Source organism: Heteronotia binoei, chromosome 15 (genome assembly GCF_032191835.1).
Source record: "Heteronotia binoei isolate CCM8104 ecotype False Entrance Well chromosome 15, APGP_CSIRO_Hbin_v1, whole genome shotgun sequence".
Classification (NCBI taxonomy): domain Eukaryota; kingdom Metazoa; phylum Chordata; class Lepidosauria; order Squamata; family Gekkonidae; genus Heteronotia; species Heteronotia binoei.
In genome coordinates, this window is record NC_083237.1 from 12,555,069 (window position 1) to 12,579,560 (window position 24,492).

At 49.4% G+C, this 24,492-nt stretch overlaps 1 protein-coding gene across 1 annotated transcript in view; it reads left to right on the forward strand.

Annotated features, from left to right (window-relative positions):
- The first annotated feature begins 371 nt into the window (after nucleotides 1-371).
- Nucleotides 372-24,492, forward strand: part of CHD8 (chromodomain helicase DNA binding protein 8) — a 73,987-nt gene continuing 49,866 nt past the window's right edge. The window contains 13 exon segments of the mRNA XM_060256720.1: nucleotides 372-1,056; nucleotides 1,058-1,273; nucleotides 5,482-5,871; nucleotides 9,770-10,146; nucleotides 10,248-10,362; nucleotides 13,763-13,957; nucleotides 16,954-17,022; nucleotides 20,208-20,263; nucleotides 20,491-20,608; nucleotides 21,263-21,346; nucleotides 21,538-21,675; nucleotides 21,877-21,998; nucleotides 23,343-23,586. Coding sequence (XP_060112703.1) covers nucleotides 523-1,056; nucleotides 1,058-1,273; nucleotides 5,482-5,871; nucleotides 9,770-10,146; nucleotides 10,248-10,362; nucleotides 13,763-13,957; nucleotides 16,954-17,022; nucleotides 20,208-20,263; nucleotides 20,491-20,608; nucleotides 21,263-21,346; nucleotides 21,538-21,675; nucleotides 21,877-21,998; nucleotides 23,343-23,586 — 2,658 coding nt within the window. The 5' untranslated portion in view covers nucleotides 372-522.

A 24,492-nucleotide genomic window follows, 5' to 3' on the forward strand; every position in this document is an offset into this window, starting at 1 on the left:
GCTGACCCAAGGCCATTCCAGCAGGGGCAAGTGGAGGAGTGGGGAATCAAACCCGGTTCTCCCAGATAAGAGTCCGCACACTTAACCACTACACCAAACTGGCTCTCACGTACTTTGGAATCCACAACCAAAGTACTTGGTATAAAAGGCAGCTGGGAAAGAGAACTATGGAGCAGCAGGGGGGAAGAAATGGTTTTGCCAGGCCAGTTGGTCATAAAAATAGCCCCACGGTGTGTTCAGAATTGGATGGGAACGAAGGCTCCTGGGATTGTTGGGAGGTGAATGGGTATGTAAAGAGGGGGTTTGTAGGCTGCAGTGCATGCTGGGATATTGAAAGTGCATTCTTTCTCACTCAGAACTCCCCATTTCTTCTTCCAGCCAGTTCTAGACCGCATGCTACACCCTGAGGCTTTGCCCCACCTGATCGTGTCGTTCGGGGAGCTGAACCGCAGCTGAAGTTGGGGAGGGGACCTCTCGGCCACCCCCTCCCCGGCTCGGGAGCCCACTCCTTCGTCCCTCAACATGGCGGACCCCATCATGGACCTCTTTGATGACCCCAATCTTTTTGGCCTGGACTCGTTGACCGACGAGAGCTTCAGCCAGGGGGCCCCCGACCCCATCGAAGAGGCCCTGGGGCTCCCCGGCGGGGCTTTGGACTCTTTGGCGAGCGGGTCCAAAGAACAGCAGGTCCCTGCGCAGGCAGAGGCCCCCCAGCCTCAGACCCTGGCCCTCCCGGACGCACAAACCGAGGCCGCTCCCGAGTTGCCTCAGCAGGACCAACCGGGACTCTTGCAGGCCCCTCAAGACCAGGAAGTCCTCAGCCAAGGCAACCCCTTCATGGGAGTCTCTTCTGCCACCACCACGCCAACCGTAGTACCCTCTTCCTCCACCGGGGGCCAGCAAACGGTGGCACCCCCTCCAGCCCCGAAGATCGTCATCTTGAAGGCGCCGGCGGGGGGCTCGATGACGGGCGCCCACGTCGCTCAGATTCAAGCCCAGCCCATTGGGGCGGCCAACGGAGGCAAAGTGACCTTCGCAAAGGTGTTGACAGGCACCCCCGTTACGGCCAGGGGTTTCCATAGTTTCGGGCAACGCGGTGCTGGCCACCAAGGTCTCCCCTGGAGCTGGGGCCCCGGCGACGCTGCATCGTCTCGTCCAACCCGGTCGGCCCGTCAAGCAGCTGGTGTTGCAGCCCATCAAGAGCCAACCAGGAGTCACCACGGGGGCCACGCCACTGAAACCAGCCGTGACACTGACGTCGACGCCTGCACAGGTGAGTGCCCAGTGCATGTTGAGGGTAACAGGTGGGTTGGGTTTTTCTGGAGGGGGTAGCTAGATCCAGGGGGTGGAATTCTAGCAGGAGTTCCTTTGCATAATAGGCCACACCCCTCTGATGTAGCCAGTCCTCCAAGAGCTTACAAGACTCTTTTTTTGTAAGCTCTTGAAGGACTGGCTACATCGGGAGGGTGTGGCCTAATATGCAAAGGAGCTTCTGCTAGAATTCCACCCCCTGGCTGGATCAGTGGTTGGGGGCTTGGGAAAGACCCTCCACTTCTGGAGGACTGCCTCCAGTCTCAATAGACGGTATCTGGTGCAACGAACCAGTGACTGAATCCAGTGAATCCAGTAAACTTAGTAAAAGACAGTTGTATGTAACCATGTCCTTGTTATCTTTCTGTAGGTATAGTAATAGTCAGGGCTTTTTTTGTTGCAGGAACTCCTTTGCATATTAGGCTATACCCCCCTCCCGAGGTAGCCAATCCTCCAAGAGCTTACAGTAGGCCCTGTAAGGAGAGCTCTGTAAGATCTTGGAGGATTGGCTACATTAAAGGGGGGGGCGTAGCCTAATATACAAAGGGGTTCCTGCTACAAAAAAACCCCTGGTAATAGTATAATCACCAGCCTATCATTTGTAGCAGATTGGCCGTGTAGTGTAGTAGTTGGAACATTGGGCTGTGACTGAAGATATTGAAGGAGATATTGGATTTATATCCCGCCCTCCACTCCGAAGAGTCTCAGAGCGGCTCACAATCTCCTTTACCTTCCTCCCCACCCCCCCACAACAGACACCCCGTGAGGTGGGTGGGGCTGAGAGAGCTCTCACAGCTGCTGCCTTTTCAAGGACAACCTTCTGCGATACCTATGGCTAACCCAAGGCCATTCCAGCAGGTGCAAGTGGAGGAGTGGGGACTCAAACCCGGTTCTCCCAGATAAGAGTCCGCACACTTAACCACTACACCAGACACACCAAACCCGCTCTCCACTGGGGCATCTGGGTTCAGATTCTTTCTTTCTGCCGTGAATCTTGGGTCAGTCACCAGCCTTTAGCCTGTCCTGCCTGACGGTGTTGCTGTCAGGATAAAAAAGGAAGCCAGAGTGGGGCAAGAAATCGTAGACCAGGAAGGAAGGATGGAGCACAGTGGCAAACAGATCCCGTTTTGTACCATTTGAGAACTCAGCGTGGTATAGTTGTTTGAGTGCTGGGCTCTAGGGCAGGGGTGTCTAACTCACTTGTTATGGGGGCCGGATCTGACATAAATGAGACCTTGTCGGGCTGGGCCGCATGTGTCGTACAATCTAACATCAGGTAGTGGAGACATAAACTTTATAAAGGACAAATACAATTAAAGGTTTTCTTTAAAAAAAAATTATTCAAATATGACATGCTTAAAAGATTAGCATTCTTGTAATATTTTATTTAGCAGTCTCTGAGAACCGAAAGAAGTTAGAGAGAGGGAGAAGGAAGCAGACAAGAGCCACTTGCTCGGGGGCCTGATAGGAGCCCTCCGGGGGCCTGATTCGGCCCCTGGGCTGCATGTTTGACATCCCTGGGCTAGGGTCTTCAAAACTTGTGTTCAGAACTCCACTTTACCATGAAGTTTGCCATGGAGAAGAGCCAGTTTGGTGTAGTGGTTAAGTGTGCGGACTCTTATCTGGGAGAACTGGGTTTGATTCCCCACTCCTCCACTTGCACCTGCTGGAATGGCCTTGGGTCAGCCATAGCTCTGGCAGAGGTGGTGCTTGAAAGGGCAGCTGCTGTGAGAGCCCTCTCCAGCCCCGCCCACCTCACCGGGTGTCTGTTGTTGGGGAGGAAGGTAAAGGAGATTGTGAGCCGCTCTGAGACTCTTCGGAGTGGAGGGCGGGATATAAATCCAATATCTTCATCTACCTCACAGGGTGGCTGTTGTGGGGGAGGAAGGTAAAGGAGATTGTGAGCCACTCTGAGACTCTTCGGAGTGGAGGGCGGGATATAAATCCAATATCTTCATCTACCTCACAGGGGGGCTGTTGTGGGGGAGGAAGGTAAAGGAGATTGTGAGCCGCTCTGAGACTCTTCGGAGTGGAGGGCGGGATATAAATCCAATATCTTCATCTACCTCACAGGGTGGCTGTTGTGGGGGAGGAAGGTAAAGGAGATTGTGAGCCGCTCTGAGACTCTTCGGAGTGGAGGGCGGGATATAAATCCAATATCTTCATCTATCTCACAGGGTGGCTGTTGTGGGGGAGGAAGGTAAAGGAGATTATGAGCTGCTCTGAGACTCTTTGGAGTGGAGGGCGGGATATAAATCCAGTGTCGTCGTCGTCTTCTTAGTTGACCCTGTGCTGGTGACTTCTCTCTCAACCTAGTTGAAATCACTGGGTTTCTGGGAAGATAAAATGATGAAAGAAGATTGAGGAATGCCTCATGAAGGAAAGATATGGGGAAAATGTACCAGATAGGTCCCCCAAATCCCCATGAAAATATATCAAATGGCCTCCTGAGACTGCATAACTTTGAACTACCAGTACAAAATGGGAGTTTGTCTGGTTAAATATTTCCCCATGTTGGTCAGCATGCTAGGTTGCTTTTGAGCATGTTGACTTGTAGGTGATGGCCGGGGATCCAGAATTACTACTCATCTCCAGGGTACAGAGCAGGGGTGGCCAAACTTGCTTAACGCAAGAGCCACATAGAATAAGTGTCAGGTGTTTGAGGGCCGCAAGACCTGAACGTCAGATGTTTGAGAGCCAGAAAGAAGGAAAGAGAATAGATTGGTGGATGGGGAGGTGGAAAGAAAGCAACTTTAAATGTATTGTCCAAGCTGGCTTGGCTCGGAGAAGTGATTTAAAGATACAGATGCCTTCTCCAAGGCAGCCGATGGGGCAGTGGGGACTTTGAGAGCCACACAATACGTGAAAGCCACAGCTTGGCCACCCCTGGTATAGAGATCAGTCCCCCTGGAGAAAATGGCAGCTTTGGAGAGTGGATTCTGTGCCATTGTACCCCGTCCTCCCAAGTTTCTATGCCCAAATCTCCATGAGACTCCTAGCCTGGAGTTGGCAACCCTATTTTACAAGCAGGGACTTTTTAAATATTTGGGAGCTTTCAGATATATAGATAGAAATGTAAAATTTCCAGAAATTCTGTTGTGGGGGAATAGAAACATATGCAATACGTAGTTTCTGATCAACCCTAAACTTATTTTACTGATGTAATTTTTTTTCAATGTAAGAGTCATTTTAAAAAGCTTAATTAGTGTATGAAATTATACTGCTGTGCATACTTACGGAGTTAAAGCTATAAACATTGTCATTTCTATAAGGGGAAAAAAATGCAAGTCTGACAGTACTTAAGCAAGTGTTGTGTCCTATGCAACCCTAGCACACGTGTTCTAATTTTTGCCATCTGAGAAGTAGAAAGAAATGTACGTTGAGGGTAGAAAACAAAATTCCTTAGTAACCAAATGAAGGTATGTTACTTGAGCAGAAAAACTCTCATACGTTCACAATATGTATCAACAATACTGTTCCTCACCTGGATAGGCCAGGCAAACCCGATCTCGTCAGATTTGGAAAGCTAATGATGGTTGATTCTAGCAAGTACTTGGATGGGAGACCTCCTTGAAATACCAGAGGGCAAGGGCAGGCTTTATTCTGCCACCTCTCTGAATATCCTCCGGGCTCCCAGTAGGGGTGAGTCACTAGAGGTTGCTATGAACTTCCAGGTGCACACACACACTCACAAGCACATACACGCACATAAAAATTAAAAAAAAACCCCAGTATTATGTGCATATTTGGATATGGGTATATTAGGAATGATGATAATGTTGATGATATTGGATTTATACCCTGCCCTTCTCTCTGAATCAGAGACTCAGAGCGGCTTACAATCGCCTACATCTTCTTCTCCCACAACAGACACCCTGTGAGGTAGGTGGGGCTGAGAGGGCTCTCACAGCAGCTGCCCTTTCAAGGACAACTCCTACGAGAGCTATGGCTGACCCCAAGGCCATTCCAGCAGGTGCAAGTGGAGGAGTGGGGAATCAAACCCGGTTCTCCCAGATAAAAGTCTGCACACTTAACCACAAAACCAGACTGGTTTACTTGTTTTCTCTGTTTCCCTATCCTCCAGGTCAGTGTGCAAATGTCAGTCTCTTCAGCCCACTGGTTTAAGAGATGCCTTGGCGTTGACCTTGTCGTTCTTTTCCTCTCCTCCAGGGGGAGTCCAAGCGCATCACTCTGGTCCTCCAACAGCCCCCGGCAGGGGGAGGTGCACCGGGCCAGCGCCACGTCGTCCTGGGCAGCCTGCCGGGCAAGATCGTGCTCCAGGGGAACCAGCTGGCGGCTCTGAGCCAGGCCAAGGGGACCCCGGGGCAGCCAGCCAAGGTGGTCACCATCCAGCTCCAGGTCCAGCAGCCCGGCCAGCAGCAGCAACCAGCCCCGGGAGGACAGCCCGGCACGCAGAAAATCCAGCTTCTGCAGCAGCCTCCGGTCAGCACCTCCGGCCCCCAGGCCCCACTGAGCGTCTCCTCCGTACAGCAAGCCCAGGTGGTGGGGGGCTCGGGGCAGAGAGTGACGGTGCCCCTGAAGGTCGTGTTGCAGCCGCAGGTAAAGGAGGAGGCTTCATTCTTGGGAAGCAACGGGGCTTTTTTTTTGTAGCAGGAACTCCTTTGCATATTAGGCCACACCCCCTTTGAAGCAGCCAATCCTCCAAGAGCGTACAGGGTTCTTAGTACAGGGCCTACTGTAAGCTCTTGGGGGATTGGCTGCATCAGGGGATTGTGGCCAGGGAGTTACTGCTACGAAGAAAAGCCCTGGGAAGCAATGTAATTGGGGACAGAGCTCAGTTTACCATCAGGACTGCACGTGGGACAGTTTCTACAGAAGGATAAGGAAGCTGTAGGTTATGTCATACTAGAGAATCTCAGCTTCCTTGCGAGGGGAAGGCACAAAGAGGAAAATGACCAAAAGTGCCGTATAAAACAGTTTTTTGTTCTCTGCTGTTAACCATTATATGCTTTATTTAAAAAAATCAAAAACACTGCTACTGGTAAATAAAAGAGCAATGACTTAAGTACCAAAAAATAACAAAGGCAATTCAGTACATCTAGATAGGTTGGCTTTACATATCCATCTAATGCATAGCGTTCGCTGACAACTGGACTACTCTTAATATCCACCCACATTATAAATTCTGGTGATATTGAGCAGCCGGACTGGAACGTTAGAGACCAACCCTATTTTCAGGGTATAAGTCTTGAGAGTCAAAACTGGCACAAATCATAGAAGGAGGACCTCCAGGGTCATCTAGTCCAACCCGCCCACTCAATGCTGGAAATTCACAGATATCTCCCCCTCACGTGCACCTTGCGTAATCCCTGCTCTGAGCCCAGAAGATAGCAAAGAAATCCCCACAAAAAACTCCCAAGATTCTCTGGAGCAGGGGGGTCCAAACTTACTTAACGTAAGAGCCACATAGAATAAATGTCAGATGAGAGCTGCAAGACACGAACATCAAATGTCTGAGAGCCGCAAGAGAGGAAGGAAGGAAGGCAAATAGAGAGGGGGGGAGGTGGAAAGAAAGCAACTTTAACTTTAAGTGCATTCTCCAGGCTGCAACCTGGATTGGCTTGGATAAGTGATTTAGAGAAATGCCTTTTTTTAGTCAGCTGACAGGGCAGTGGGGGTTTCAAGAGCCACATAATACGCGTGAAAGAGCCACGTGTGGCTGCTGAGCCGTAGTTTGGCCATCCCTGCCCTGAAGGGATCAACAGCTGAGTCTGGACTCTCGAAAGGGAGCTTCGACGTTTGAAAGCTTATAACTTGAACACCTTGTTGGTCTCTTGAGGTGGTACCGGACTCGAACATGGCTACATCTTGGGAGTAAATGATAATTCAATGATTTGCCATTAGCTTTATCTGCATAGGGCTAGCTGTTCAGGTTGTTACAATACAATATGAGAATTTATAATGTGGGTGGATATTAAGAGAAGTTAGTCCAGTTGTCAGCGAACGCTATGCATTAGATGGATATGTAACCAACCTATCTCTTTGAAACATCATAATGTATTGCTATTAAAGCAAAAAAAAAAAAATCCCTTGGAAATTAGATGCATTTTGATTACGCTCCTTCCCAGAGAAACTCTTTCACAGTCTGTTTTGTAGTAGAACAATCATGTGTATCCCTTAAGTTATCAGGCTTTCTGCTGAAATTGTCTCTAGGGAGAACTACAATTTATTCTAGTACAAAACATGTCTCTTTTATAGCAAGATAAATCTCCAAGGAATATGCGGTTGTAGACTCGGGGGGGCCCGTGCAGCTGATACAGGGGTAGGGAAGGTTGGCTCTCCAGAAGTTTTTTTTGCCTACAACTCCCATTAGCCCCAGCGAACATGGCCAATGGCTGGGGCTGATGGGAGTTGTAGGCAAAAAAATCATCTGGAGAGCCAACATTCCCTACCCCTGATGAGTCGTGATTTGGGAAGGTTCCGGGTTCAGATCTAGCTTCTGCAATGAATCGTGGTGGCCACAGGCAGGCCAAGCTCTTGTCAGTGCTCCCCCCAACGCAATATTGGGATAAACTGGCCAACTGTACAGGGCTGTTGTCAGAATCACAAAGTGATGTAGGTGAAGTACTTTGAACAGAGAAGTGCTTTAGAAACGTGAAGAGTTGCCGCGATCACAGATGAACGAGTATGATGCAACTTAAAGGAGAATTTCTGCTCTTCGATTGGCTGCGAAGACAAGCACGGGGAATGGCTGCCGAAGTCTCCTGAGATGGCTCGGAGACCGCATGAGACCTTGCATGAATGCAGAAGCATGCTGCCGGAAAGAATTAGGCAAACCTGGGTGGAAGGGGGCAGGGAGCAAGGATTGTAGAATCAATTATACAAATTTAGACTGATGAGCTCAGTTTGCATACCGTTTGCTGCTTCTGCGTAAACCAGTCCCAGGCTAGCATTCCTTGGCGCAGGTCTCATTTATAGTGCGAAGCGGGTGCGCCCCGCCCTGGTTCCAGCGTGTCTCAATGACTGTGTCGGGACAAAGAGAGCATGTTATGCGCATTGTAATCAGGATGCGCTTTGTCCTTTGCGTTCCCAGTTAGCATCATCCCACCTGCTCTCGGCAAAGCCCCCTTGAGGGGCCGTGGCTCAGTGGCGGAGGCACTGCTCTGCATGCCTAAGGTCCCAGGTTCAGTCCCCAGCATGTCCAGTTTAATAGGACTCGATCACAGTGATGTCAAAGACCCTGGAGAGCCACTCCCGGCAGAGGAGATGATTGGTTTGGTAGATGAATGGCCTGACTCAGTAGCTTTGAGGGTTCACAACTACTCTCTGTGGGCCAGGTGTGGTTTTAAAGGGAGATCGGGATGGGGTTGATTAAAATAATAATAATAATGACACCCGAGCATTTATTAATAATATTATCATTATTATCTATATCTATCTGTCTATCATCTATCTATCCATCATATCTCTCTCTCATCTATCTATCTGTCTCTCTATCATGTATCTGTCATCTCTCTGTCATCTATCTATCAACTCTGTCATCTCTCTGTCATCTATCTCTCTGTCATCTATCTATCAACTCTGTCATCTCTCTGTCATCTATCTCTCTGTCATCTATCTATCAACTCTGTCATCTCTCTGTCATCTATCTCTCTGTCATCTATCTATCAACTCTGTCATCTCTCTGTCATCTATCTATCAACTCTGTCATCTTTCTGTCATCTATCTATCAACTATGTCATCTCTGTATCAACTCTGTCATCTCTCTGTCATCTATCTATCAACTCTGTCATCTTTCTGTCATCTATCTATCAACTATGTCATCTCTGTATCAACTCTGTCATCTCTCTGTCATCTATCTCTCTGTCATCTCTCTATCAACTCTGTCATCTCCCTGTCCTCTCTCTGTCATCTGTCTATCTATCAACTCTGTCATCTTTCCCAGATGGGCTCAGGGCGGATAACAACATGTTAAAACAGTAAAAGCAATTAAAACCAATAAAAATATACATTTTTTAAAAAAATAGAACAATGGTGGCAGGCAGGGCTGTTTTTTGGTAGCAGGAACTCCTGTGCCTATTAGGCCACACACCCCTGCTGTAGCCAGGCCTCCAGGAGCTTACAGTAGGCCCTGGAAGAAGAGCCCTGTAAGCGCTTGGAGGATTGGCTGCATCAGGGGTGTGTGGCCTAATATGCAAAGGAGTTCCTGCTACCAAAAACCCTGGAAACATGGGGTGGGTGGATTTTAGTTACTTTGGGCAGAGTCCCCGGAGAGGCAGCATGGAGGTTTTCTAAGGAAATACAATAATTCCAAGAGACAAGGATATGAGAAGGCCTCGTAGAGAAGATGAAGATAGTTTGCATCTTGAGGGTTTCCAAAGCCCCTTTTGGCCAACCTCATACTCCCTCGCCGCACGCTGGACCCGTGTTCCACAGCGCAGAAAACCATAGCGCCTCTCTGACAGGGGGTGTTCCTTTTCTCTGTTGTCTTCTGCAGGCCAGCTCCTCTCAAGGCAGTTCCTCGGGCCTCTCGGTCGTCAAGGTGCTGAGCAGCAGCGAGGTGGCGGCCCTCCCCTCGTCCAGCGGGACGACGCGGAGCAGCTCAGACGAGTCCCGCAAGCTGGAGCACCAGAAGAAGCAGGAGAAAGCCAACCGGATTGTGGCCGAGGCCATCGCCCGGGCCCGAGCGCGGGGCGAGCAGAACATCCCCCGTGTGCTCAACGAAGACGAGCTGCCCAGCGTGCGCCCCGAGGAGACGGGGGAGCGCAAGCGGCGTCGGAAGGGCGGAGGCGAGCGCGTCCCCAAGGAAGAGCGGCCCCGCAAGGGGAGAGGCCAGGGGGGGTCTGGCAAGAGCAAAGGGCGGGGGAAGCCCAGGTAAGGGGGGGATGATGTGGGGAACGTCTCCTCAAACCCCCTCAACCTTCAGAGTAGAGTTCTGTATTTTAAAAAATTCCTCTCCTCATCATCCCTTCCAGCACCATCACGCCGGTGGTGGGGAAGAAGCGAAAACGCAACGCCTCTTCCGACAATTCAGATGCTGAGGTGATGCCAGCCCAGTCCCCGCGTGAGGAGGAAGAAAGCAGCGTCCAGGTGAGGCAACTTTCAGGAAAGCAGGGCAAAGCCTCAGGGAGCATTTTGCTTCACCAGGTAGAAATAAGACTTGGCAGAGCACTCAAACCACTGCACATTGGGAGAGGGGCTCAGCTTGTTCCCAGTGAACATCAGAGAAGCCATGTTGGATCGGGCCAGTGGCCCATCCAGTTGAACACTCTGTGTCACATAAGAACATAAGAGAAGCCATGTTGGATCGGGCCAGTGGCCCATCCAGTTGAACACTCTGTCACATAGTGGTCAAAAAACCAAGTGGCATCAGGAGGTCCACCAGTGTGGCTAGGACACTAGAAGCCCTCCCACTGTTGTTCTACCCCCGCCCCCCCAGCACCAAGAATACAGAGCATCACTTGCCCCAGATAGCACATTATGGTTAATAATCACTGATGGACCTCTGCTCCATATGTCTATCCAATCCCTTCTTGAAGCCATCTATGTTTGTCGCTGCCACCACCTCATGTGGCAGTGAATTCCATAGGTTAATCACTCTTTGGGAAGAAGTATTTCCTTTTATCCTTTCTAACTCGACTGCTCAGCAATTTCATTGAATGCCCACGAGTTCTTGTATTGAGAAAGGGAGAAAAGGACTTCTTTCTCTACCTTCTCTATCCCATGCACAATCTTGTAAACCTCTATCATGTCACTCCTCAGTTATCATTTCTTCGAGGTAAATTGTCAGAGGCAGGATAAGACAGGTTTACATGACGTGTAACTACTCTAGAAGCCCACTTTGTGCACCAAAATAAACAGCGGGTCTGACAGATATCAGACTCCCAAACCTACACACACAGGCTTCTCAAGGACTTAATGCTTTTTGCTTTGGAGGACTGGGAGATCGTGGGCGAAAAAACATGAGTTGCCATCAGGAGGTCCACCAGTGGAGCCAGGACACTAGAAGACCTCCCATTGTTGTCCCCCGCAAGCACCAAGAATACAGAGCATCATTTGCCCCAGAGTCATTAGAACATCAGAGAAGCCATGTTGGATCAGGCCAATGGCCCATCCAGTCCAATACTCTGTGTCACACAGTGGCCAAAAAACCCAGGTGTCATCAGAGGTCCACCAGTGGGGCCAGGACACTAGAAGCCCTTCCGCTGTTGCCCCCCACCCCCGTCCCCCCAAGCACCAAGCATACAGAGCATCACTTGCCCCAGGCAGAGAGTTCCATGATAATCTATACCTTGTGGCTAATAGCCAGTGATGGACCTCTGCTCCAGATGTTTACCCAGTTGCCTCTTGAAGCTGTCTATGCTGGTGGCTGCCACCACCTTCTGTTTGCTCGCTGTTTGCCTTTTTTGGTTTGTTTGCCAGCACCCCAGTATCTTTGTGGGTTTATTGCGCACAGCCTAAAGGTTCTGTAATGTTCTGTGGTAGGGCTGAGTTTCATATTTTAGATGCTGTAAGGTTATTCTTATCTGATCGAGCAAATAATATAATATATTTTAATAATAATATATTTTATTTATATCCCGCCCTCCCCGCCGAAGCAGGCTCAGGGCGGCTCACGACACGTAAGAATTGCAAATGACAATATAAAACATTTCCTCCAAACGATATATATATATAATTTACTAATTAAAACCATTATAATTAAAACCATAAAATTACAATAAAACTAACATTTACAGTGCTGCACTCTAGATGTTCTCCTCGGTAGTTTATGATGCCCGGATACAGTAGACCAATCCACGTTAAGTGAAGGCCGTTTGAAAAAGGGTAGTCTTGCAGGCCCTGCGGAATTGATCAAGACTCCACAGGGTCCGCGCTTCATCCGGTAGTTGGTTCCAACAGTGTGGAGCCGCGATCGAAAAGTCCCTTTCCCGCGTACCCTTTGGTATTCTGCAGGCCAACTCACATTTTCACAATTTGCTAGGATAGATTACCGCAACTTGCCCTCCGTGGGTCTGCCGTTGAAGGCAGTACAGATGCTTGAGGTAGTACAAAATGCTCCCTCCCCATCGCTTACGATGGAGAGCCGATCGTGAACTGTGTTCCCATTAGAACAACTGTCGGTTTCCAGTCCAATTCCAAATTCAGTTCTAGGTCAATCAATAAATCAATAAATAAACCTTTAATGGCATATAAAAACAGGTTAAGAAACAATAGGTTAAAAACGATGAATGGGTTAAGATACTGTACATCAGAATTAAAGCACAGTTACAAACAATCACCATTAAAAGAAACAACAAGACTGTTCCTTGTCTTGACGAATCTTTTTGGCCCAATACAGAAATGAGGCAGTGTTCACAGTTATGCCAGGAATAACAGTTCTAGGTGCCTTAAAGGTCTTACAGAACCCTTCTTGACTGGGATTCATGTGTCTGGACCAGCTGCTACGAATTCAGATGTCCTTTTTCGTTGTGCCTGGTGCTTCTTGCTTGACTGTCTCCTTATGCCCTTCCGCTTCAGAACTGTTTGCAAAACAGCTTCCAAGGATTTCCCATAATCTCTAAGGCTGGTTAAAGCAGGGGTGTCGGACTCCTTTGTTATGAGGGCCGGATCTGACATAAATGAGACCTCGTTGGGCTGGGCCGTCTGTGTCATAAAATAGATCCAAATAGGCAGCCGTGTTGGTCTGAAGTAGTAGAACAAAATAGGAGTCAATCGCACCTTTAAGATCCAACGTAGTTCTGAATAAAACTACGTTGGTCTTAAAGGTGCAATTGACTCTTATTTTGTGTCATAAAATGTAATGCCAGGAAGGAGAGATACAAACTTTTCTTTTTTTAAAAGAAGGTGCTTTCTTTGTATCTTTCCTGTGGGATCCAGGGAACTGGGCAAAGGAAGCTCTGGCTCTTTCCCTCCCTTCCCAGGGGACAAGGAGGGGGAGGAGCCTCAGCCAACGGAGAAAATAGAGGCTTTGCTCTGTAGCTCCTGTGCAGTTGAGCAAGCCTGGCAAAGCAAGCTGTGACTCGGAAGGAAGCAAGGGAGAAGGAGAAGCAAGCTGCCTGGCTTGTGGGCCTGATAGGAGCCCTCTGGGGACCTGATCCAGCCCCTGGGCCACATATATGACACCCCTAGGTTAAAGGGTTGATCTGTTTAAAGGAGTGAGCAAAGCCAATGATTCTCTATTTGTGTTCACTTCTCTTTTATTCTTAAAACTGTCAGTTTTTGATTACATAGAGAAAATATTACATTAAGGGCTAGAAATGCAGAGAGACCTGGTCTTGAAAGAGAGGCAGGTCCATTCATGCACACGGGCAAATGCCCCACTGAGAGCCACGATCGATCGTGTGTTTTGGCTCGTGCTGCTGAGTTCTGATTCCTTCTGAGAGGATTTCCCCCTCCCCCGGGTGGATTGGGGAGCGAGAAGAGATTCACGCATTGCTTAGACCAAGGGCATTGCGTGAACCTGGCTTTGTTTCCCCTTCGTTCCCAGAAACGACGCTCGAACCGGCAAGTCAAACGAAAAAAGTACACGGAGGATCTGGACATCAAGATCACAGACGACGAGGAAGATGAAGAGCTGGACGTGACGGGGCCCATCAAGATGGAGCAACCCCCTGCCCCGGAACCTCCCATCCCGGAACCGATCCCGGAAGGGGAAACGCTGCCTTCCATGCAGTTCTTTGTGGTAAGGTTTTCAAGTTTGGGCAGCCATTCCCCTGAGGGGAACTTCTTAAAAGGGGAAGCTCAGTGGGAGCTCAGGTCGCTAACTCTGGCTTGGGAAATTCATGGAGATTTGGGGGTGGAGCCTCGGGACGTGGGGAGGGAAGGGACCTCAGCTGGGTACACTGCTGTGGAGCTCTATATACAACGCCCTCCAAAGCGTCCATCTTCTCCCAGGGATCAGATCTCTCTAGTCTGGAGGACAACTTCAGGAAATCTCCAGGCCCCACCTGGAGGTTGGTAACCATGGTAGAAAATAAATCAACCTTATTTTATGCATTTCTTTATATAAGACTGTTATGAGCTGCCTTTTTTCCATACAAGAATTCAAGGTGGCTTACAATATAAATAAAGCACAATGCATAAACTGCTACTCTGCCCTGTTGTTGGCCCTCCAGAGGAGCTGGTTGACCACTGTGGAACAAGATGCTGGACTAGATGGACCCTCACTGGTCTGATCCAGCAGGGCCCTTCTGATGTTCTTCTCAAGGAAAGGCCTTGGTCTCCATGCCCTATTGTTGGCCCCCCAGAGGAACTGGTCAGCCGCTGTGTGAGAAAGGAGGCTGGACTAGATGGACCTCCACTGGTCTGATCCAGCAGGGCTCTTCTGATATTCTTCTGAAGGCCTTGGCCTTTCTGCCCAGTTCTGCTCCTCCAGAGGAGCTGGTTGGCCACTGTAGAACAAGATGCTGGACTAGATGGACCCTCACTGGTCTGATCCAGCAGGGCCCTTCTGATGTTCTTCTCAAGGAAAGGCCTTGGTCTCCATGCCCTATTGTTGGCCCCCCAGAGGAACTGGTCAGCCGCTGTGTGAGAAAGGAGGCTGGACTAGATGGACCTCCACTGGTCTGATCCAGCAGGGCTCTTCTGATATTCTTCTGAAGGCCTTGGCCTTTCTGCCCAGTTCTGCTCCTCCAGAGGAGCTGGTTGGCCACTGTGTGAGATGGAATGCTGGACTAGATGGGACCCTCTGGTCTGATCCAACGAGGCTCAACTTACATTCTTAATCTTCAGCTGCCTTTCGAAGGCTGCTTGGTATGGCTTTCAAGCAAGCTGCTTGGTATGGCACGGCGTAAGATCTGGATCATCCATCCCATTGAAGGGGATCTCTCCCACGCTTCTTCCTAGATCCCCGGGAGTTGCTTCCTCCCAGTTTGCACTTCTGGAGATCTTTTTGCAGTTCGTTTAGAGAGACCTTTCTCAGTGCTAGAATTCACAGTCACCCCCCCCCCCCCCCGAATTAAAATTGTTAATTAAGTTTAGGGAAACCCTGGCCATGGTTGAAAGTCCTGGGAGCAGGGAGGGTAGAGTAATTCATGGAGGATGGGGCTGTTGGTAACTGTGAATAGAACAGGGGTGGCCAAAGTTGCTTAACGTAAGAGCCACATAGAATAAACGTCAGCTGTTTGAGAGCTGCAAGACATGACCATATGAACATATAACATATGAAGCTGCCTTATACTGAATCAGATCCTTGGTCCATCAAAGTCAGTCTTGTCTTCTCAGACTGGCAGCGGCTCTCCAGGGTCTCAAGCTGAGGTTTTTCACACCTATTTGCCTGGACCCTTTTTTGGAGATGCCAGGGATTGAACCTGGGATTGACCATCAGATGCTTGAGGGAAGGAAGGTAGGAAGGAAGATAAAAGCATAAGAGAAGCCATGTTGGATCAGCCAGTGGCCCATCCGGTCCAACACTCTGTGTCACATAAGAACATCAGAGAAGCCATGTTGGATCAGGCCAATGGCCCATCCAGTCCAACACTCTGTGTCACACAGTAGCCAAAATATATATACACACACACACTATGGCTAATGGCCACTGATGGACCTCTGCTCCATATTTTTATCCAATCCCTTCTTGATAAGAATGTAAGAGAAGCCATGTTGGATCAGGCCATGATGGATGAGACGCCATGATGGATGGAGGGGTGGAAAGAAAGCAACTTAAAATGCATTCTCCAAGCTGCTGGCTGGCTTGGCTTGGACAAGTGATATGACTTCTCCAAGCCAGTTAACGGGGCAGGGGGGGCTTCAAGCGCCACACAGTCTGTGTGAAAGAGCTGCATGTGCGTTTGCAATAAAAAAGGCCAACGCCATGCTGGGAATTATTAGGAAAGGAATTGAAAACAAATCAGCCAGTATAATAATGCCTCTGTATAAATCGATGGTGCGGTCTCATTTGGAGTACTGTGTGCAGTTCTGGTCGCCGCACCTCAAAAAGGATATTATAGCATTGGAGAAAGTTCAGAAAAGGGCAACTAAAATGATTAAAGGGCTGGAACACCTTCCCTATGAAGAAAGGTTGAAACGCTTAGGGCTCTTTAGCTTGGAGAAACGTCGACTGAGGGGTGACATGATAGAAGTTTACAAGATAATGCATGGGATGGAGAAAGTAGAGAAAGAAGTACTTTTCTCCCTTTCTCACAATACAAGAACTCGTGGGCATTCGATGAAATTGCTGAGCAGACAGGTTAAAACGGATAAAAGGAAGTACTTCTTCACCCAAAGGGTGATTAACATGTGGAATTCACTGCCACAGGAGGTGGTGGCGGCCACAAGCATAGCCACCTTCAAGAAGGGGTTAGATAAAAATATGGAGCAGAGGTCCATCAGTGGCTATTAGCCACAGTGTGTGTGTGTGTGTGTGTGTGTGTATATATATATATATATTTGGCCGCTGTGTGACACAGAATGTTGGACTGGATGGGCCATTGGCCTGATCTAACATGGCTTCTCTTATGTTCTTATGTTCATGTAACTCCCAAGCCACAGTGTGGCAACCGCTGGTCTAGAGGCAGAGTATCACTGAATGCCAGCTGAGAGGACATAAGAACTACAGTGGGTAGCACAATTCCTGTAAACGATAGCTATTTTTTTCCCTTGTCAAGTAAAGCTGATGGACCATTTTAAGCTGTTTGTTCTTACTCTTGGATCGCTTCTCTCCCCCCCACCCCACCCTAGGAAAACCCCAGTGAGGAAGATGCCGCTATTGTAGACAAAGTGTTATCCATGCGAGTGGTGAAGAAGGAGGTAAGGAAATGGCTGTACTCAGGGCTTTTTTCTCAGCAGGAACCTCTTTGCATATTAGGCTACACCCCCCTGATGTAGCCGATCCTCCCAAGAGTTCACAGTAGGCCCTGCACTAAGAGCACTGTAAGAAGAAGACGAAGAAGATGACTGCAGATTTATACCCCGCCCTTCTCTCTGAATCAGAGATGCAAAGCAGCTTAAAATCTCCTATATCTTCCTCCCCCACAACAGACACCCTGTGAGGTGGGCGGGGCTGAGAGAGATCTCCCAGAAGCTGCTCTTTCAAGGACAGCTCCTGCAAGAGCTGTGGCTAACCCAAGGCCATTCCAGCAGCTGTAAGTGGAGGAGTGAGGAATCAAACCCGGCTCTCCCAGATAAGCATCTGCACACTTAACCACTACATCAAACTGGTGTAGTCCGTCAGTTTATACCTTGCCCTTCTCTCTGAATCAGAGTCTCAGAGTGGCTTACAATCTCCTATTTCTTCTCTGCCCACAACAGACACCCTGTGATGTGAGTGGGGCTGAGAGAGCTCTGACAGAAGCTGCCCTTTCAAGGACAACCTCTGCCAGAGCTATGGCTGACCCAAGGCCATGCTAGCAGGTGCAAGTGCAGGAGTGGGGAATCAAACCCAGCTCTCCCAGATAAGAGTCCGTGCACTTAACCACTACACCAAACTGGCTCTTAGAGGATTGGCTGCATCAGGGGTGTGTGGCCTAATATGCAAATGAGTTCCTGCTACAAAAAAAGCCCTATCTGTACTCTTGGCAGAGTGGGCCAGAGGATCATTCTGCCGCTGCCTTCTCATTTCAAGGGGATATTTTTGAGGGGGCTTCCAGTTTTGGAGATCTGCTCCCCAGAGCACAGAGCTGATTAAAGCAAAAATCACTGAAATCAGCGCTTAACAAAGTTAATTTTTTTTATTCGTTTGTATGTTTTATTGGGGTTGAGCTTACCTTGTATATTGGTGTTGACCGACCTTGGATTGTGAGAAATGAAATGAACGAGTAGCACCATTTCCTGATAGTTTAAAAAAAAATAAACACAACATCCAGTTTGGTGTAGTGGTTAAGTGTGCGGACTCTTATCTGGGAGAACCAGGTTTGATTCCCCACTCCTCCACTTGCACCTGCTGGAATCATCTTGGGTCAGCCATAGCTCTGGCAGAGGTTGTCCTTGAAAGGGGAGACACTTATCTGGAAGAACCGGGTTTGATCCCCCACTCCTCCACTTGCACCTGCCGGGATGGCCTTGAGTCAGCCATCACTCTCGCTGAGGTTGTCCTTGAAAGGGCAGCTGCTGGGAGAGCCCTCTCCAGCCCCACTCACGTCATAGGGTGTCTGTTGTGGGGGAAGAAAAAGAAGATGTTGATATTGGATTTATATCCCACCCTCCACTCCGAAGAGTCTCAGAGCGGCTCACAATCTCCTTTACCTTCCTCCCCCACAAGAGACGCCCTGTGAGGTAGATGAAGATATTGGATTTATATCCCGCCCTCCACTCCGAAGAGTCTCAGAGCGGCTCACAATCTCCTTTCCCTTCCTCCCCCACAACAGACACCCTGTGAGGTAGATGAAGATATTGGATTTATATCCTGCCCTCCACTCCGAAGAGTCTCAGAGCGGCTCACAATCTCCTTTCCCTTCCTCCCCCACAACAGACACCCTGTGAGGTAGATGAAGATATTGGATTTATATCCCGCCCTCCACTCCGAAGAGTCTCAGAGCGGCTCACAATCTCCTTTCCCTTCCTCCCCCACAAGAGACCCCCTGTGAGGTGGGTGGGGCTGGAGAGGGCTCTCACAGTAGCTGCCCTTTCAAGGACAACCTCTACCAGAGCTATGGCTGACCCAGGGCCATGCCAGCAGGAGCAAGTGGAGGAGTGGGGAATCAAACCCGGTTCTCCCAGATAAGAGTCCGCACACTTCACCACTACACCAAACTGGATAAAGGAAATTGTAAGCCGCTCTGAGACTCTTGATTCAAAGAGAAGGGCGGGGTATAAATCTGCAGTTCTTCTTATTGTGTCCCTTAACTTCAAGGACTCCATCAAGGCAGCCTTTTGAGTCTGTTCCAGCCAAAACGAGCAGGAGTCCTGCGGCACCCTAAAAACAATTTTCTTCGCTTAGGTCAAATTTTCCTCAATCGGAACCCATCGTCAAATTGCAAATTCCTGGGCATTTATCAGAACCCGTCAGATTGATATTTCCAAAGTGGCTTTACTTGATTTCGGTTTTTTAAAAAAGCTTTCATTTTTATCCCACTGTTCATTCCGAGGAGCTCCCATTACAGCTCCCCTCACCCCCCCCCCTTTCCTGGTTTGTCCTCACAACAGTCCCGCGAGACCCATCAGACTGCGGCTGTCCCAGGATTGGCCAGGGAGTGTTAGGACTGAGTGGGGAGCTGCAGTTAACTTTCCCTAATCTGGGCCATAACCTACTGCATAAAGCTTGCTGGCGTCTTTCCTTTGAGGGGAAGGAGGCACCTGTACTGACAGTAAAGATGTAGGAGAATTTTAAGGCAAAGGTAGTCCCCCTGTGCAAGCACTGAATCGTTACTGACCCGTGGGTGGCATCAGATCACACTGGACCAGAACCAATGGCTTGAAATTAAGTCAAAAGAGTTTCCGGCTCAACATTAGGAGCCGTTAGAGCGGTTCCTCAGTAGAACAGGCTTCCTTGGGAGGTGCTGGGCTCTCCTTCCTTGGAGGTTTTTCAACAGAGGCTAGATGGCCACCTGAGAGCAATGAAGATCCTATGAATTTAGGGGGAGGTGTTTGTGAGTTTCCTGCATTGTGCAGGGGGTTGGACTAGATGACCCCGGAGGTCCCTTCCAACTCTATGTTTCTATTATTCTAATGTTTTCTTGGCAAACTTTTTACGGGGTGGTTTTGCCATTGCCTTCCCTAGTCACCTGCACTTTCCTCCCAGCAAGCTGGGTACTCATTTTACCGACCTCGGGAGCATGGAAGCCTGAGTCAACCTTGAGCCGGCTACCTGAACCCATCTTCCACCGGGATCGGTCGTGAGCAGAGCTTGGACAGCAGTGCGGCAGCTTTACCGCTCTGCGCCACGGGGCTTTAGGGACCAGTCAATGGATTGCTCCTGTTCGGTGCCGAGTCCTCCACTTTCCTTTCCTTGCTACTCTGATCCTTTTTTCTTTCTTTTTTCTCCCCTGCACCTGCAGCTCCCCAACGGGCAGTTCACGGAGGCAGAAGAATTCTTTGTGAAATACAAGAACTAGTGAGTGTGTCTCTAGTCTCTGTATTAATGTGCATGTGAGCTTCCCAGAGGAGCCTGGGAAACGTGGCTCTAGGCCTCTGCCGGTCTGGATTGTACACCCTCCCTGGGAGGAGGGGTCGGCTTTGTGATTACCTCCCCTTCCTCGGTTGCTGTGAAGGCGATTGGGCTTTTTTTCTTTGCCCCCCAACCCCGACAACCTCAATCCCATCTCTGTTTCTTTCCCCAAGCTCCTACTTGCACTGCGAGTGGGCCACCATCGCCCAGCTAGAGAAGGACAAGCGGATTCACCAGAAGCTCAAGCGCTTTAAGACCAAAATGGCACAGATGAGGCACTTCTTCCACGAGGTATCGAGAGCTTTTGTTTGTTGGGGTTCGTTTGGGGTAGTGGCGAAGTGCGCGGACTCTTATCTGGGAGAACCGGGTTTGATTCCCCGCTCCTCCACTTGCAGCTGCTGGAATGGCCTTGATCAGCCGTAGCTCTTGTAGGAGTTGTCCTTGAAAGGGCAGCTTCTGGGAGAGCTCTCTCAGCCCCACCCACCTCACAGGGTGTCTGTTGTGGGGGAGGAAGATAAAGGAGATTGCAAGCCGCTCTGAGTCTTCCTCAGGAAGTGAAGGGCAGAGTATAAACCCAGTCTCTTCTCAGTTTTTTGTAGTGTTTAAATGTGCGGACTCTTATCTGGGAGACCGGGGTTTGATTCCCCACTCCTCCACTTGCACCTGCTGGAATGCCCTTGGGTTAGCCATAGCTCTTGCATGAGTTGTCCTTGAAAAGGCAGCTTCTGGGAGAGCTCTCTCAGCCCCACCCCCCTCACAGGGTGTCTGTTGTGGAGGGGAGAAGATATAGGAGATTGTAAGTCACTCAGAGAGAAGGGCGGGGTATAAATCTACTATCTTCTTCTTACCACTCTGTGCCACGGGACTTTAGGGACCAGTTAATGGACCCATTCTCACACACACACACACACACTCTCTCACACTTTCTGTGTCTTGTCTTCCCAGGACGAGGAGCCTTTCAACCCGGACTACGTGGAGGTGGACCGTATCCTGGACGAGTCACACAGCATTGACAAAGATAACGGAGAGGTGCCTTATTGGGATGGGGGGGAGAGAAGGGCACATAGAACTGGGTATGGCGTGCCCCTCGGGGGGCCAATCCAAGCCAGCGGTCAGGATCTGTCTCTTGCAAAGAGGCTGAGAGTTAAAAACCATGAGCGAGATTTCAGTCATCGGCCCGACTGACTTACCGTACTTCTCTCTTCGCCGCCGCTGCGCAGCCGGTCATCTACTACCTGGTGAAGTGGTGTTCCCTCCCCTATGAAGACAGCACGTGGGAGCTGAAGGAAGACGTGGACGAGGGGAAAGTCCGGGAGTTCAAGCGCATCCAGTCCAGGCACCCGGAGCTCAAACGGGTGGTGAGTGATGACCCACTAGCCCCCCTCTCGAAATTGCGATCCACAGAAGCCTCCGCTGTACCAGTTCCCTTCTGTCTGCTGGGGGATTTGGACCCCTTGTTTGTTTGTAATATATATAACACCTGCTTGGCTTGTGGGGAAGTAGCTTTCTTTGCCCCTTGAGCTCCTTTATGCACAAGAGTCCCTTTTCCGGCTTTTCAGGCTCGCCCCCAGGCAGGCTCCTGGAAGAAGCTGGAGCTTTCCCACGAGTACAAAAACGGCAACCAGCTGCGAGAATATCAGCTGGAGGGCGTCAACTGGCTGCTTTTCAACTGGTACAACAGGTGAGCTGGGGGGCGGAGAGGAAAGCCCGAATGGATACGGGGGACTGCTGTCGCCACCAGCGGGGATTTCCGTCACTGCTGCTAAACCCAGCGGTATGGTGACACTGCTGATCTATATATCTATATCATAGCAACGTCAAAGCACTGTCCTGCCCTGTTTTGCGACTGCAGATCTTTTGATCACTTTGGGCTATGCAGATCTTGGGGAGGGACGGTGGCCCAGTGGTAGAGCATTTGCTTGGTAAGCAGAAGGTCCCCGGTTCAATCCCCAGCATCTCCCAACTGAAAAGGATCCAGGCAAGTAGGCATGAAAAGCCTCAGCTTGAGACCCTGGAGAGCCGCTGCCAGTCAGGTGAGGGACGGTGGCTCAGTGGTAGAGCATCTGCTTGGTAAGCAGAAGGTCCCCGGTTCAATCCCCGGCATCTCCAACTGAAAAGGGTCCAAGCAAGTAGGTGTGGAAAACCTCAGCTTGAGACCGTGGAGAGCCACTGCCAGTCTGAGTAGAGAAGACTGACTTCGATGGACCGAGGGTCTGTTTCAGTATAAGGCAGCTTCAGATGTTCAGCCTTTCCTGGCACTGTAAAAAAAAAAACTGGCTGCTTGGAGAAAGGATTCTGAGATTCTTAAGGTGAGAAACTGTGGCTGCATTCAAGCAACACCATAAACTCCTGTTTAGATTACCAGGCACAAATATCCAGTCCAGGATTGCCTGCACATTCTCTTTTTTCCCCTCCTTCCATAAAGGAATGACCTTTTTCTCCTAACTGCTGTGTCCAGGCAGCCTCTGTGTCAGGGTCACTCAGCCAACCAAAGCTTTTTGAATTTAGATGTCTTAACAAGTCAGGGTTGACATCAGCTGTGATTAATAAACTAGCTTGACTCCCAGTTTGGCATATTGGTTAAATGTGCGGAAGTCTTATCTGGGAGAACCGGGTTTGATTCCCCACTCCTGCGTGTGCACCTGCTGGTGTGACCTTGGGTCAGTCACAAGTTCTCGCAGAGCTGTTCCTCTCGAGAGCAGTTTTTGTCAGAGCTCTCTCGGCCTCACGGGGTGTCTGTTGTGGGGATGGGAAGGAGAGTGTAAGCCGCCCCGAGACTCCTTTGGGTAGTAAAGGGCAGGGTGTAAATCCAATCTCTTTCTGCTTCTCCCCTTCTTTGAGCTTCAGCAATGGTTTCTGTGTAGATAGGGAAATGCAGGGCGCCCCCCTGACTTGTCCTGCAACCCGGACCTCTCCTTCCCACCTGCAATAGTATTCCCAGTTCTATAGGCAGAGGGTTAAGGGACCTAGTCAAAGAGCGGCCGTGGCTGACGATTCTTTTCCTTTCCTTCCGCCCCTCCCTCAGGCAAAACTGCATCCTGGCCGATGAGATGGGCTTGGGCAAAACCATCCAGTCCATCGCCTTCCTGCAGGAGGTGTACAACGTGGGCATCCGGGGGCCCTTCCTGGTCATCGCCCCGCTCTCCACCATCACCAACTGGGAGCGGGAGTTCAACACGTGGACCGAGATGAACACCATCGTCTACCACGGCAGCCTGGCCTCCCGCCAGATGATCCAGCAGTACGAGATGTACTGCAAGGACTCCCGGGTACGGATGGGGGAGAGAGCAGCAGGCGGCGTTTGGGAGGCGGGCAGGGCTGAGGGACATCTACTCGGCGTTAAGGTTCTGCCGAGATTCCAGCGAGAATTTCAAAGCCTAAGCTTTCGGCAATCAAAAATGCCCTTCGTCAAATACAAGTGAGAACGCAGATCCCGGAATCCTTATATCATTTTTAACACATTTTTTTAAAAAATTCCAAGTTGTACAGAACTTTGTTGGATGAAGTAGTATCAAGTAGATTAATTCCACACACAACAAAATTCTACTGTGCATAAAGTACTATAATATATATATAACCTTGTAGAACATCTGATTTAGCATTTAAGATAACGTCTAGTTCGCCAATCAATCAGTCAATCAATAGATAAATAAATACATATATAAATAACTAAATATCTTATTAAGGAGAAGTTAACCGACAGTTGGGTTAGAATTGTTGACTCTTAAGCTAAGAAAAATGCCTTGCTCCATCCCAAGCCAAACGAAAGGAAATACTTAAATAAATAGAGAAAGAGGAGGTAGCATAAGTTAGAAAGAATTATAGCGAGAGAAACTGAAAGTAAGTTGTGTTAATAGGTAAGATGTTTTTAGATTCAGTATATCTGAATCCTTATATCTGAAGATAATAGGGCTGGATAAGGTTGTAGGCTGTGTCCCCTCTAAGCTGAGTTAGTGTGAGGTAGCTCACAATTTTTTTTTTTTGCCTCTGGCTCACGCGTTTTTGTCTTAGCACAGGAAAAATGGCCCCAGAGCAAACAAATCGATGCAGGAGCTCACAACTTTAGTAGCTTACGAATTTAGAATTTTCGCTCACACAGACTCCACAGCTTAGAGGGCATATTGGTTGTAGGATTCTTATCTCGCCACAACGGTGCCAGTTTTCTACCTTGAAGG